Consider the following 11,191-nt stretch of genomic DNA (forward strand, 5'->3'; position numbering starts at 1 on the left):
TCTCTCCTCCCCACTTTTCATTGTAAGAACTTTCAAACATGTAAAAGCAGAGTAATGCAACCAAACTTCATGTACCCCTCTCCAACTACAATATTCATCAACACATGACCACCATGCCAACTGTTTTTATCAAACTGTAGATATTTTGTGTTGGTTTCTCCACTGAAAAATGAGAGTCTGCCTTATTTATACTACCCTTTCCAAATTCTTGTAGTAAGCTATTTTTACATCTTCTGTTACTTTTGCAGTTTGAATAAATATTTGACTTGTTCATGTTCCATCAACCTTTGACAATATTGCTGACCTCTCCCTGAGTGGGGGGTATTGGTGCCCCCACCTCTCTTTCTCTTCTTTTACTCTTTACCTCTTAATCATTTTCAGCTTATTTTTATGTTTTCAGTTTGATATCATTTACAGTCTGTTCTGTAAGCATAATTAAGTCTTCCATGCTTTGTCTATTGGTTGGTTCTAAGACTTGAGAATCAAAGGGATTTACATTATTAGGACTTTAACCCTTGTTTACTGTAGTGCTGTGTAGTGTGCTAGAATTATTCCTCCCACCCCCGTGCTCGTGGACTAAATATAACAACCCTCGTGGCAATAGGAGAAGAATGTTCTAAGCATCCAGTTGACACCTTTTCAATTCAGAATTTTTCGATAATCCATGTGACTTATGCACTTAATCTGCAAGCTCTTTTAATTATCATTTACATCTTATGTGGCCTTGTATTCTTTAATCATACCATGCATTATGTCCCCAGTGAGAAAACTTGAGAGGGAAGGAGTGTTTCATTTTTGACTCATACCAATTTTGGTCTCTTCAGTAAGTGGGTTTTCCCAACAGTTGGCAAGCAAATATAGCCTATGCCATTAAAGTGACATCATGCATCAGATTCTACATATACTTTATTTTACGATGAGTTATAAATATATAAATATGTTTAAAATAAGGCTATTAAAAAGTCATAAATTAAAATATTCAGCTTCAACACTTTGAGTATTTCTCCTTCATAATAGTCTTTAGCCTTTCCAAGAGGTCTCTCAGCGTACTTGTACTCGTCTTGGCTTCATTCACAGAACAGGTCTACAAAAGAAATATTTCATTAGTTTGCATTGCTAAGTATTTGAATCTTGCTCGTGCCAGTCTACCCAGGTCAAGCCTGTGCTTGCACTTGCCACTTGAACGGTGATCAAACCAAGGTTGCCAGTCTGGCTTGACTCTGCTGCTAGGCTAACAGGGTTTAGCTGTTTCTCGTGCATGCTGCTTACATTCCAGAAATGGCCACTGTAAATCCGTAACTGTCTGCCTTCAGGGTGTGGCCATCCCTGGACAGGTGTGTCACAGCTAGGTGCTGCTCAGGGGCATAGCAGGGATGTGGAGGCTCAGACCTGCCCACTGCCATCTTGGGCATTCTGTGTGGCCACCTGGACTACTGAGAGACAGATTCAGTCCATTTGCCATCCTGCCCATTAAACAGCAACATAACAGGTTGGCAGCACTTCAGTTGGGAAGGATTCCTGCTGCCTACCACCTGGCCACTGCTTCAGTTTGAATCTCAGCTCTACCAGTTTATTGATTGTATTGCTTAAGACAAACTACTTAGTTTATAAAAGCTTCAGTTTTTTCCTTTGTATAAAATGGCAACAGTAGTGCCTACTTACTAAGATCATTAGAAGGGTTGAAAGAGACAATGAGTGTAATATCTGCTCCCTGTTCTGTTACCTTATAAATCAAGCAGTGTGCCCAGAGAGAGGATGAACGTCCCCAGTCCTCTACTTGGCCTTAGGTAACATCCGCTCTTGACTCTGACACTTTCTCTCCATCATCAGTTCTCCCCTCTTACTAGGTCATTCCCACTGGTATATTGACATGCTCTGTATAGACCTCATCTTAAAAGAACTTCCTTCACTTCATACCTGCCTTCAGCTATTGTTCTGTTTCTGTGCAACCCTACAGAAAAGTACCCTAAAGCAGTTTTTCATACTCAGTACCCCTTTCTTTTCACTCCTCCCCACAGCTGTTCTCTATGGAACCCACTCTTCTCAGACTTTGATTCCCACATCTCTATCTGTGTCAGCACCATCAGTAACCTCCATCACGCCGAGTTCAATGACCATTCTTAGTGTTCATCTTACTTGACTTTTCAGTACATTCGACACACTCCCTCCTCCTTACAAGAGCTTCTTCTCCTGCCTTCTGGGATACCGCTCACTCTGTGATTTCCCCCTGCTTCACCGGCTGCTACTCGGTCTCTTGCTGGTCCCTCCTCTTCCTGACTTCTATATGAGTGCCTCTGGGCTCAGTGCTTGGATCTTGTCCTTTCTCTGTGTCATTCAGGTCTGTGACTTAAAGATCTTTCTGAGAACTCCTCACTTAATACCACAAGTTCTGACCTCTCTCTTAAGCTTCAGACTTTTTCAACAGTCCTGTCAGTATCTTCACAGCCTCCAGCCTTGATCACCCCTAGTCTTCCATATCTGTAGACAGCGCCAACCATCCAAGGGGCCCAGGTTAGGAACCAGGAGACCATCTTCTCCTCTTTCTATTACCCTGCACCATAGATCTGTCAGCAAGTCCTCCTGGCTCTATTTTTGATCATAGCCCAAATCCAACAATGTCTGCCAAGCTTACTCTGCAACACCCACCATCGTCTGCAGCTGGAGTACTGTGGTCGCTTCCCAACAAGCCGTCTTACTTCTGTGCTTACCCCTACTCAGTCTGTTTACCACACAGTAGCCAGAATGATCATTTAAAATCACATAAATCAGGTGGTAGTCTCTGCCCTGCTCAGAACCCTGTGGGAGTTTCCCACCATGTGTGGGGCAGAATCCATAAGGCCCTGTGTGGTCTCCTCCTAAAAGCCCCTCACTTGCTCAGATCCAGCCACATTGGCCCTCCTGTCGATCTTTGAACACATGAAGTTCATTTTTACCTTAGGGCCTTTGTACAGCCATTCCCTCTGCCTGGAATGTTCCTTCCAAGTTAGTGATGTGGCCAACTCTCTTGCTTAATTCAAATATCTGCTTAGATGATGTCGCCAGCTACTAAATCAGCCCTCTCCCTCTTGACCCCTATGTTCTTTACTCCTTTTTCTTCATAGCACTTATCACTACTGGACATCATGCTATATGCTTTTCTCACTGACCCATTACAGCATTCTGTGAGAGCAGAAAATGTATCCCCAGTGCCTAGAACAGTACCTATAAGCAACATTCACAGAGTCTCAACAAATAAAATTTGTCGAATGAACGAACAAGCTGATTAAAAGTGTACTAGTGGTCATGAGGAGGAATATTTTAAGAAGTAGTACTGCCATCCATTGGAAGGCAGGCTGTTGGCAGAGCACAGCTTACCTTGCTTGCCAGGCTGCTGAGATTCCTGTCAAGTCCGCCCAGGAATTTGTTCAAGCACATGTGGCTCCTGTAGATACGCCTAAGCTCAATTCCAGCCCTGCAGAAGGTTTCCTTCTCAGTTGCATTCTAGAAAGAGAGATGCTACAGATAGCCACTGGCCAGCTCGATTTTGAACACTGGAGAGAGGGATTTCCTTTTGATTTCTTCTTTCCAGGGGGACAAGTGGAGAAGGCGAGTTTGCTCACCTGTGGTCCAGCTATTCAGGTATTCCTGCCATGTGAATGGAGGCTGCTCATCACAGTAAACAGCCTCTCCCAGTTACTTGCACATGCAGTAGCCTTTTACCGAAACCTCCCAATGTCTTTTCCATTGGAGGGTTTTATTGAAAGGGTACCTGAAGCAAGTCACTCAACTTAAGTTAATGAGAGAGTGGAGTCTGAATGCAGGGTTACCTGTCTACAGCCCATGTCTATCTCTTCACCCTGTGCAAGCTCTTCTCTCTGTGGAGGGAATCTTAGGTACATAAGCTCATAATCAGAGTCTGCTCTTAACTCCTATAATTTATAGTTTTTGAATCTAGGTTTCCCTGGAAATCCCACATGCTTATTGAGAAAATGAATGTCCATCCTTTGGCCTGGACAGTGCTGCTTTCGCCCCAGCACTCTCCCATTTAGCCCTCCTCCTGGAAGGTAGCAGTGTGAGGAGACAGACATGTCCCCTCACAGCTGGAGGTGAGTTCCTGGATCAGGGCCAGGTGCCCCAGGAGGTGGGCCTGGGAAGATGAGAGGCAGCTTCTGAGAGTGCTGGCCCTTGGACGGAGTTTCTCTAAGGGCCCTTTGGCCTTGAATGTGCAGGGTCAGAACCTCTTTGGAATGCTGACAGCTCTGATGTGAGTCTGGCCACATGGTTCTTCTCTTTTTTATGAACCTGGGAGAGGGAATATGTCTCGGCCAGGTCAGGCCTGGTGTGTCCTCTCGTTCTACTGTAGGACAGAGTCATGGAGCCTGGATGGTATGTCTTAAGCTTGAGCCCAATCCAGCTCAGATAAACCTGTCTTCAGTCTCTGCCAGGACCTATTCTCATCCCTTGCCACTCAAAGTGAGGTCCATGAAGCAGCAGCACGGACGTCACCTGGGAACCTGTTAGAGATGCAGAATCTCAGGCTTCCCTCTAGACCTGCTAAATCAATCTGTGTTGACAGGATCTCCAGGGGGTTTATATGAGGAGCTCTGTCCAAGCAGCTTTTTGGGTTCTCCCATATTTTTTCTGATTATCAAGGCTTTTTACTGTAAAAGTTATATGCATTCAACAAAAATGGATTTTTTTTTCATTAACCATCAGCTGGAGAGAACTACTATTACAATTTTGGTAACTATATTTCCAGATTCTCTTTAATACTTTTTTTTTCAATAGGGACCAACTAGTGATATTCTTTTCTAACCTCTTTACACTTCACATATAGTACTAGCAATTCCTTAAATCCTTCAGTAGTATTTTAGAACATGAGCTTGAGAGCTGTGGAGGAACGTAGGGCATATTTGTGCCACAGCTGATCAATCCCCTACCTTTGCACTGTTTTTACTTATATCACTACAGTAGCCTCAAGTCATCTGTATAGATCTTTGAATTCATCTCTTATTTTTTCAGGCTGAATTCTAGACGTGCTGTTGATTTTTTTAGGGTTTTTCCAGGAAAACCTTGACGCAGACCGAGGCACCAGTATCCCAGACTACAAAAGCTCCTCTTTGTGGAGCTTGATGGCCCATGGTCAGGGCCTTTAGAAGGACGTGTATATAATGAACAGCCGTGAACCCTCCTGGGTCCTGACTCTAACTGGAAGTTTAAGAGTAGCACCGGTGTCTCTGGGCTCTGGGAGTCAAGAAACCTCCCATAAATCACCATATCTCTGGGGGGCATTGTGGGTGAACAGAGGTGATGAGGCAAGAAGACAGACAGCAGCTGTGTATGCAGATGGAGGCAGATGCCTGTGCTGTTGGGGACAGAACAGTGAGGTTCAAGAATGTCAAAAGGAGAAGAGATCCTTTGCTTATTTTTCCATCAGAATCTAATGAGACTTTTCTAAAACTTTGACTTCTTTGACTAGGGACTTAGAACTTATACTGCCTCGGTTTTGAGAAAACATCTTCTAAAGAACTTTCAAATGATTTCTAAAGATGATTAGGATAAGTATAGAAAAGAGTTTGAATCAAATGGAAAACCTTTAAGAAAAGAAATTCTAAAGGCAGTTTTAGTTAAAGGCCTTAATGTTTTAGTTCCAGTGGGATTGTAGCAATAGGGTGACACTCTGTACCGCCTGGCTTTTCATCTGCGTGTCCAGCTTTCGCTGCCTGGAGTAGATCATTCGTGTCTCAGGGGGCACACTCTCAGGAGCCATGTGTACTCTACAGTTCAGAACTGCTCAGGAAAGAGGCTCAAAAGGGAGACCTGGTTTCCTGCCAGAAAGAAGCCTGCCCTTCCTGGGAGTACGACAGTGGTGGCACACCATTCGGGAGACTTCTGTGCAGGGTTTCTGCCAGAGTTCTAACTAGGGTCTTGACTAGCGTCTCTTCGGGACAGACAGATCCATCCTGTATGTATTGTATCCATTATCTCCCCTTATGCACAAATTTAATCAGCCAATGCTATATGTGAAAAAAGTCCTCTGCTTTCACTTTTGAAAAAACATTTGAGGTTTGGCATAGAGCTCTCTGAAAAATTATGGACTTTTGCACCTTTTGGTAGTAGCAAATGCCTCCAACTAATAGTCCACCAAAGAAGTCCTTCCTAGACCTGCCAGCTTGCTTGCTTTCTACCTCTCTCACCTTACTTCATAGACACCGGGAGCACTGCCTGCAGAACCCAGCATTTAGATTAGCACATTGTTCCAGCATCTGCCAAGAGCAGGATGCCACCTAACTGGAGCTTAATGGGCCTCTGGATCTCTAAAAGCACTAAAATTAGTATGCTTGATTTTGGAAAGATATTCTTGAGAACACAAGAAAGTAACTTTTCCTCCCATATAGCACCCTTGTGGGTTTTGAAAGTGACAAGCTTTCTTTGTTCTGAAGTATCTTGAAAGGTAAGTAAGCAGTGCTGAGTCTTTGAGGAAAAGAGAATGGAAAAACGAAATTGTTAATCCAGGAGGAATAGAAAGCAGTTCAGGAAGGCGTGAGATAGGTAGGAGAGAAGGAAGGTAGTGGGAACTGACCTGCACCTCGGCTGGGGAGAGGATTGGCTGTCTTCTAGAGAAGCCCAGAGTGGGGTTGCCCTGGGCTCGCAGTCATGGAGGGTTGATGATTTCAAACCCCTGGCCCCTCTCTCTCAGAATGATTGCTTCTCTACAACCAGTTTTTGCCTTTAATCAAGAGTTATATAGTAACATTTTCCACTAACTCAAGAGTTGGATTCCAACCAACTTTCAAAATTGCTTTTATATCTTCAGATGTAGAAACTGAGGCACACAGAGGTGTAGAGGCTTGTCAAAGGCCACATAGTGAATAGCAGAGCTGGGGCTAAAGCCACCAACTGTCTCACTTCCAGCCTCACAGTGCTTCTGCTGGGCCTTGCCCTTGGCTTTGATAGCACCCTCTCAGCAGTGAGCCACCCCCTGGAGAACCCAGAGCATGACTCAGTGACTCTGGGCTATTTTATTTCTCTCTATATGAAATATTAAGATAGATAAAGTATTATATATAAGATATATACATAAAATATTAAATATATAAAGTATTATACACTAGATATGAAATTTTATGTATACATATATATAAAATCCTTCCAACCTGCTGTTACAGGATTTCTGATACAGGATGAAATTCTGAAGGATAAAATTATATAATATGTATTATACAGTACATATGTTTATATTATATGCTATTATATAATTATTACATTTCTGACTCCTGGAATAATCTTTAATGCAAAATGAGATAGTCTGGATAAAGGCCTGAAGAATAGTTTTGCTCATGAGCAGGACAGGCCTACGCTCTGGCCCTGGCCAAGTTACCCACTGGTATACATGGAAAGCAGGTGGTTAGGAGACCACTGGTAAATTGAAGCTTTGGGTTTTTCATTCTCACTTGTGTGTTTCCATGAAAACAGGAACTGATGTGCTGAAAGCTATTGATATGGCTGTAGTCATGTGTTTGTCAGAGAAAATACACTATCAGCTGTCAAATCTATCTCCTCCCACTGAAGATCGGGGGGCGGGGGTGAGGCACAGGAGGAGGAAAGGTGAGATGCCCTGGCAGGAGCAGCCGGAGGCAGGGATACGTTGGCCCCTGTCTGATAGGATGGTTCTGGACTGGCCAGAGGGGAGTGTGCAGGACAGAGAAAGCTGAGGGTCTCTGGACAGCCGTGCCCGGAGCTGGTGGGCTGTTAGGTGACCAGGCTGCGGAAGAGGAGGGGCTCTGGCGATACATTTTCTGTTGCCATAGGAAGTCTCTTAGACAAAATGAAAGCTCTCTCAACCTGTAATCTCAATATCTGTTCTTGTGAGAGTATTTGGTTTTTCAGAAATGTATGGGCCAGAAAAATTCTCTCCTTCAGCAGCATTAATTGAGTGCCTCCTATATTCCAGGTATTAGACCTGGGTTGGGTAAAATCTTAAAGAGCTTTTCCTTGATTGAGGTCTAAATTATGATTATAAAACCCAAGCTTTCTACCATATATCTTCTAAGTCAAGTGTAACCAGAAACACTAAAATGCATTTGAGAATAAAGATCAGAACTCTCAGTCTTTGAAAATATTTCATACATTATAGTTAGTTTGAGCCTGTTTGCTTTCTGTTAAATTTGTTTAAACACTTGTGAATGGCTTTCTTCACCAAGTCACCCATTTGCCAAAGCAGACCCAGGACAGCTCTTACCTTTGGGGCAGCAAAGACGTCTGCTACAGGCAGCTCCATGCATGAATTCTTGGCCCAGGCAGGAACAAGAGAACAAGAGAGTGAGTTACCTTCAACTGCACAGGGTAAGCCTTGCTGAACAGCTCTGACAATCTCAAACTAAGAAAACTTCCTATAGTCCCTCGAGGGGAAAAAAAAACACCAGGAGAAAAATCTCCACAGTGCTCACCATCCTACCATCAACCACCAAGTCTCTAGGAGCTGTTGTGTTCTTTTCACAGTCTAAGAAATAGGCACAGCATCACCAGAACATCTGGAGAGATGGTGCCAGATAGCTTACTCACCTTTCTCGATGTGAGGATGTTCAGCGTTTTGATGATCTCTTCTAAGGTAATATCACACTTGTGTCCATGGACGAAGTGGCTGGTACATACCAGTAAGCAGACCAGCGCTGGGATCAGCTGGGAGGTGAGACCCATTAATAGTATCTCTATTTGCACTGACAGTGTGAGACAATTAGTTTACCAGGAGACGCCAACAATGCAATTCTGATAAAGATATCTCTATATATAGATTTAAAAATTGCTGAAACTGAGGGAAAATAAGTTTACATTGGAAATTTTCATTACACCAGGTTGTCAGTCATTTGGGGCCAATCAGCACCTCTCTTCCAGGAGAAAAAATGCCTCACAAAAACAGGTAAAATGTTCCTGTGAAATCAGACCAGTAGGAAAATGAAACCTTTTTTTAAAATTAACTACAAAGTATCAGCATAGGAAATTACACCATAATTTTCTCTTTAGATTAATCTTATCAGCTTGGGGTTGCTGCTGGCTTTTTACTTTGCATAGAAGGAAGAGGCCACAGGTGTCCGAGTTTGTTTTAGTGCAGCCCTCCTGGGGAAAGATAGAGTAATATCAAGAAAGTGTGACTTGATTAGTATTTCACCTTGGCTTCTTCCAAGTATGGGTGGCATCTGGGAAACTCTCCTTTTGTGGAAAAGCTGATCTGTGGTTCTTTTCTCTGGGTAGAAGGAAAGTAACAGGCACAGATTCTCTCTTGTAGCATTTAAACATGCCTTTCTTCCACATTTAGGATTTTGGCCAAGGACGTGTAATACGTGGTGGAGCTTCATTAGGACCATGTCAGGTCCACAGGTCTTTAACAGTAAGGAGGCTCTAGGCAAAGTATGCCTATCCCAAGGTTTCAGGAATGACTCCTTTGAGGGACTTTTCTGGCGGTCCAGTGGTTAAGACTCTGCACTTCCACTGCAGAGGACATGGGTTTGATCCCTGGTCAGGGAACTAAGATCCCACATACTGTGTGGCAAAAAAAATAAATAATAAAAGTAATTTTTTAAAAAAGGAATGATCACTTTGAAAATGGATTTGAAATACAACCTCAGTTAATTAGGAGAAAAGAGTGATATTTTCACAGATGTGCAAATCAGTTGTCCCGGTCAAGGTGCCACCACTTGCCCTGGCACCTCAGTCTAATTCCTGTGGGTGCTGCACACCCATACCACTGACTCAGATGCCTGCGTCCCGGCACACCACTGGTTAGTCCTCCCTGAGCCCTTCCTTCTCTTTCCTCTCAACTTCCTTTCTGTTGGTTTCTCACCTTCCTCTCCAGTGATTTCCTCTGGAAGGTCATACAGAAATGATGACTAAGGTCATTCCTGCACTTGGGCTCTTATTTGTGGTAACTTGTAGTCCATGAAAGAATCTGGACAATTGTAACAGGAAGGTCCTTGGACCATATTTAGGATCCTTCCATTGGGACTGTGCAGCGAATTTGCCGGGCTCAGCGCAGTGACATCTGACACCAACTGCATGACGCTGGGCCAGACTTCCAGGTTAAGGGCACCGCCTCCACAGTGCTGTCCTCGCTTCATACACTGGCTGGTCATTCAGGGGTCCCCATTCCACCTTCACGTCTGTCCAGCTGGCTGCAAAGTTGAGTCCCCACTATCCTCTTGGATTCATAATTTGCTAGAATGACTCACAGAAATCAGAGAAGCACTATATGTAAGGTTGTAGTTTTATTACAGCAAAAAAATACCAGTCAGACTCAGCCAAAAGAAGAGACATGGAGACTGAGGTCTAGGAGTGTTGCAGACACGAAGCTTCCTCTGTTCTCTCCCTGGAGTCAGAACACATCGCTTCCCTGGCACTTTGATGTGTGACTCCACACAGATCGTGCCAACCAAGGCAGCTCATCAGAGCTTTGGTGTCCAGCTTTACTGGGGTGTCATTCAGTAGATGTGACTGATTGAATCCATGGCCACTTGGTTGACCTCACCTTCCAGCTGCCTCCCTGGAGGATGGGCTGATGATGCAACAGCTTAATAGTGTAACTGGTCTCCATCTTGAGTGGCCTTATTAGCATGAACTGTCAGGTTCTGCCACAGACAGCAAAGACACTCCTGTAGCTTGGAAGATCCCAAGGATTTACGGCCTACCTCCAGGAACTGGTGACAAAGACCTGTCAGATTCTTTATTCAGAGGTTTTACAGGTCACCTCCCCAGAGCCAGGACAAAGGTCAAACTTCTCTGGGTAAGTTCTTTTTTTATTTTTTATAATACTTCTTTTTCCCCTCAGTTTTATTGAGATACAGTTGACATGTCACTGTATAACATAATGATTTAAATTATATCAATATATTGTGAAATGATTACAGTAAGTTTAGTTAACATCAGTTCTCTCATATAGATACAAAAAAAGAAAAAAATATTTTCCCTCATGTTGAGAACTCTTAGGATTTATACTCTCAACAACTTTCAAATATTCCATTCTAGTGTATTAACTATAGTCATCGTGTTTTATGTTATATCCCCAGTTCTTATTTACAGCTGAAAGTTTGTACCTTTTTTTAAAAAAAAAATTTGTTTTTCTTTCTTTCTTTCTTTGGGCTTCTCTGGGTGTTAGTTTTGGCATGTGGGATCTAGTTCCCTGACCAGGAATAGAACCCGGGCCCCTTGCATGGGAGCT

The 11,191-nt window shown here is 43.4% G+C and overlaps 1 protein-coding gene across 1 annotated transcript; it reads right to left on the bottom strand.

Moving 5' to 3' along the window:
• Positions 1–888: 888 nt before the first annotated feature.
• IL4 (interleukin 4) lies at positions 889–8,735 on the bottom strand. Its single transcript, XM_069592823.1, has 4 exons — positions 8,545–8,735; positions 8,222–8,269; positions 3,355–3,480; positions 889–1,084 (listed from the first exon to the last, which is right to left on the bottom strand). The coding sequence occupies exons 1-4, from the start codon at positions 8,677–8,679 to the stop codon at positions 986–988; spliced, it is 408 nt and encodes a 135-aa protein (XP_069448924.1). The 5' UTR covers positions 8,680–8,735; the 3' UTR covers positions 889–985.
• Between the last annotated feature and the right edge of the window lie 2,456 nt (positions 8,736–11,191).

Source organism: Ovis canadensis, chromosome 5, assembly GCF_042477335.2.
Source record: "Ovis canadensis isolate MfBH-ARS-UI-01 breed Bighorn chromosome 5, ARS-UI_OviCan_v2, whole genome shotgun sequence".
Lineage (NCBI taxonomy): Eukaryota > Metazoa > Chordata > Mammalia > Artiodactyla > Bovidae > Ovis > Ovis canadensis.

Excerpts from the sequence above, each read along its gene's own strand:
- IL4 (XM_069592823.1), bottom strand. The coding sequence starts at position 8,679 with ATGGGTCTCACCTCCCAGCTGATCCCAGCGCTGGTCTGCTTACTGGTA. Across the intron at positions 8,270-8,544 it reads ACATCCTCACATCGAGAAAG|AATTCATGCATGGAGCTGCC; the intron begins GTGAGTAAGCTA and ends GCCTGGGCCAAG. Across the intron at positions 3,481-8,221 it reads ACGTCTTTGCTGCCCCAAAG|AATGCAACTGAGAAGGAAAC; the intron begins GTAAGAGCTGTC and ends CTCTCTTTCTAG.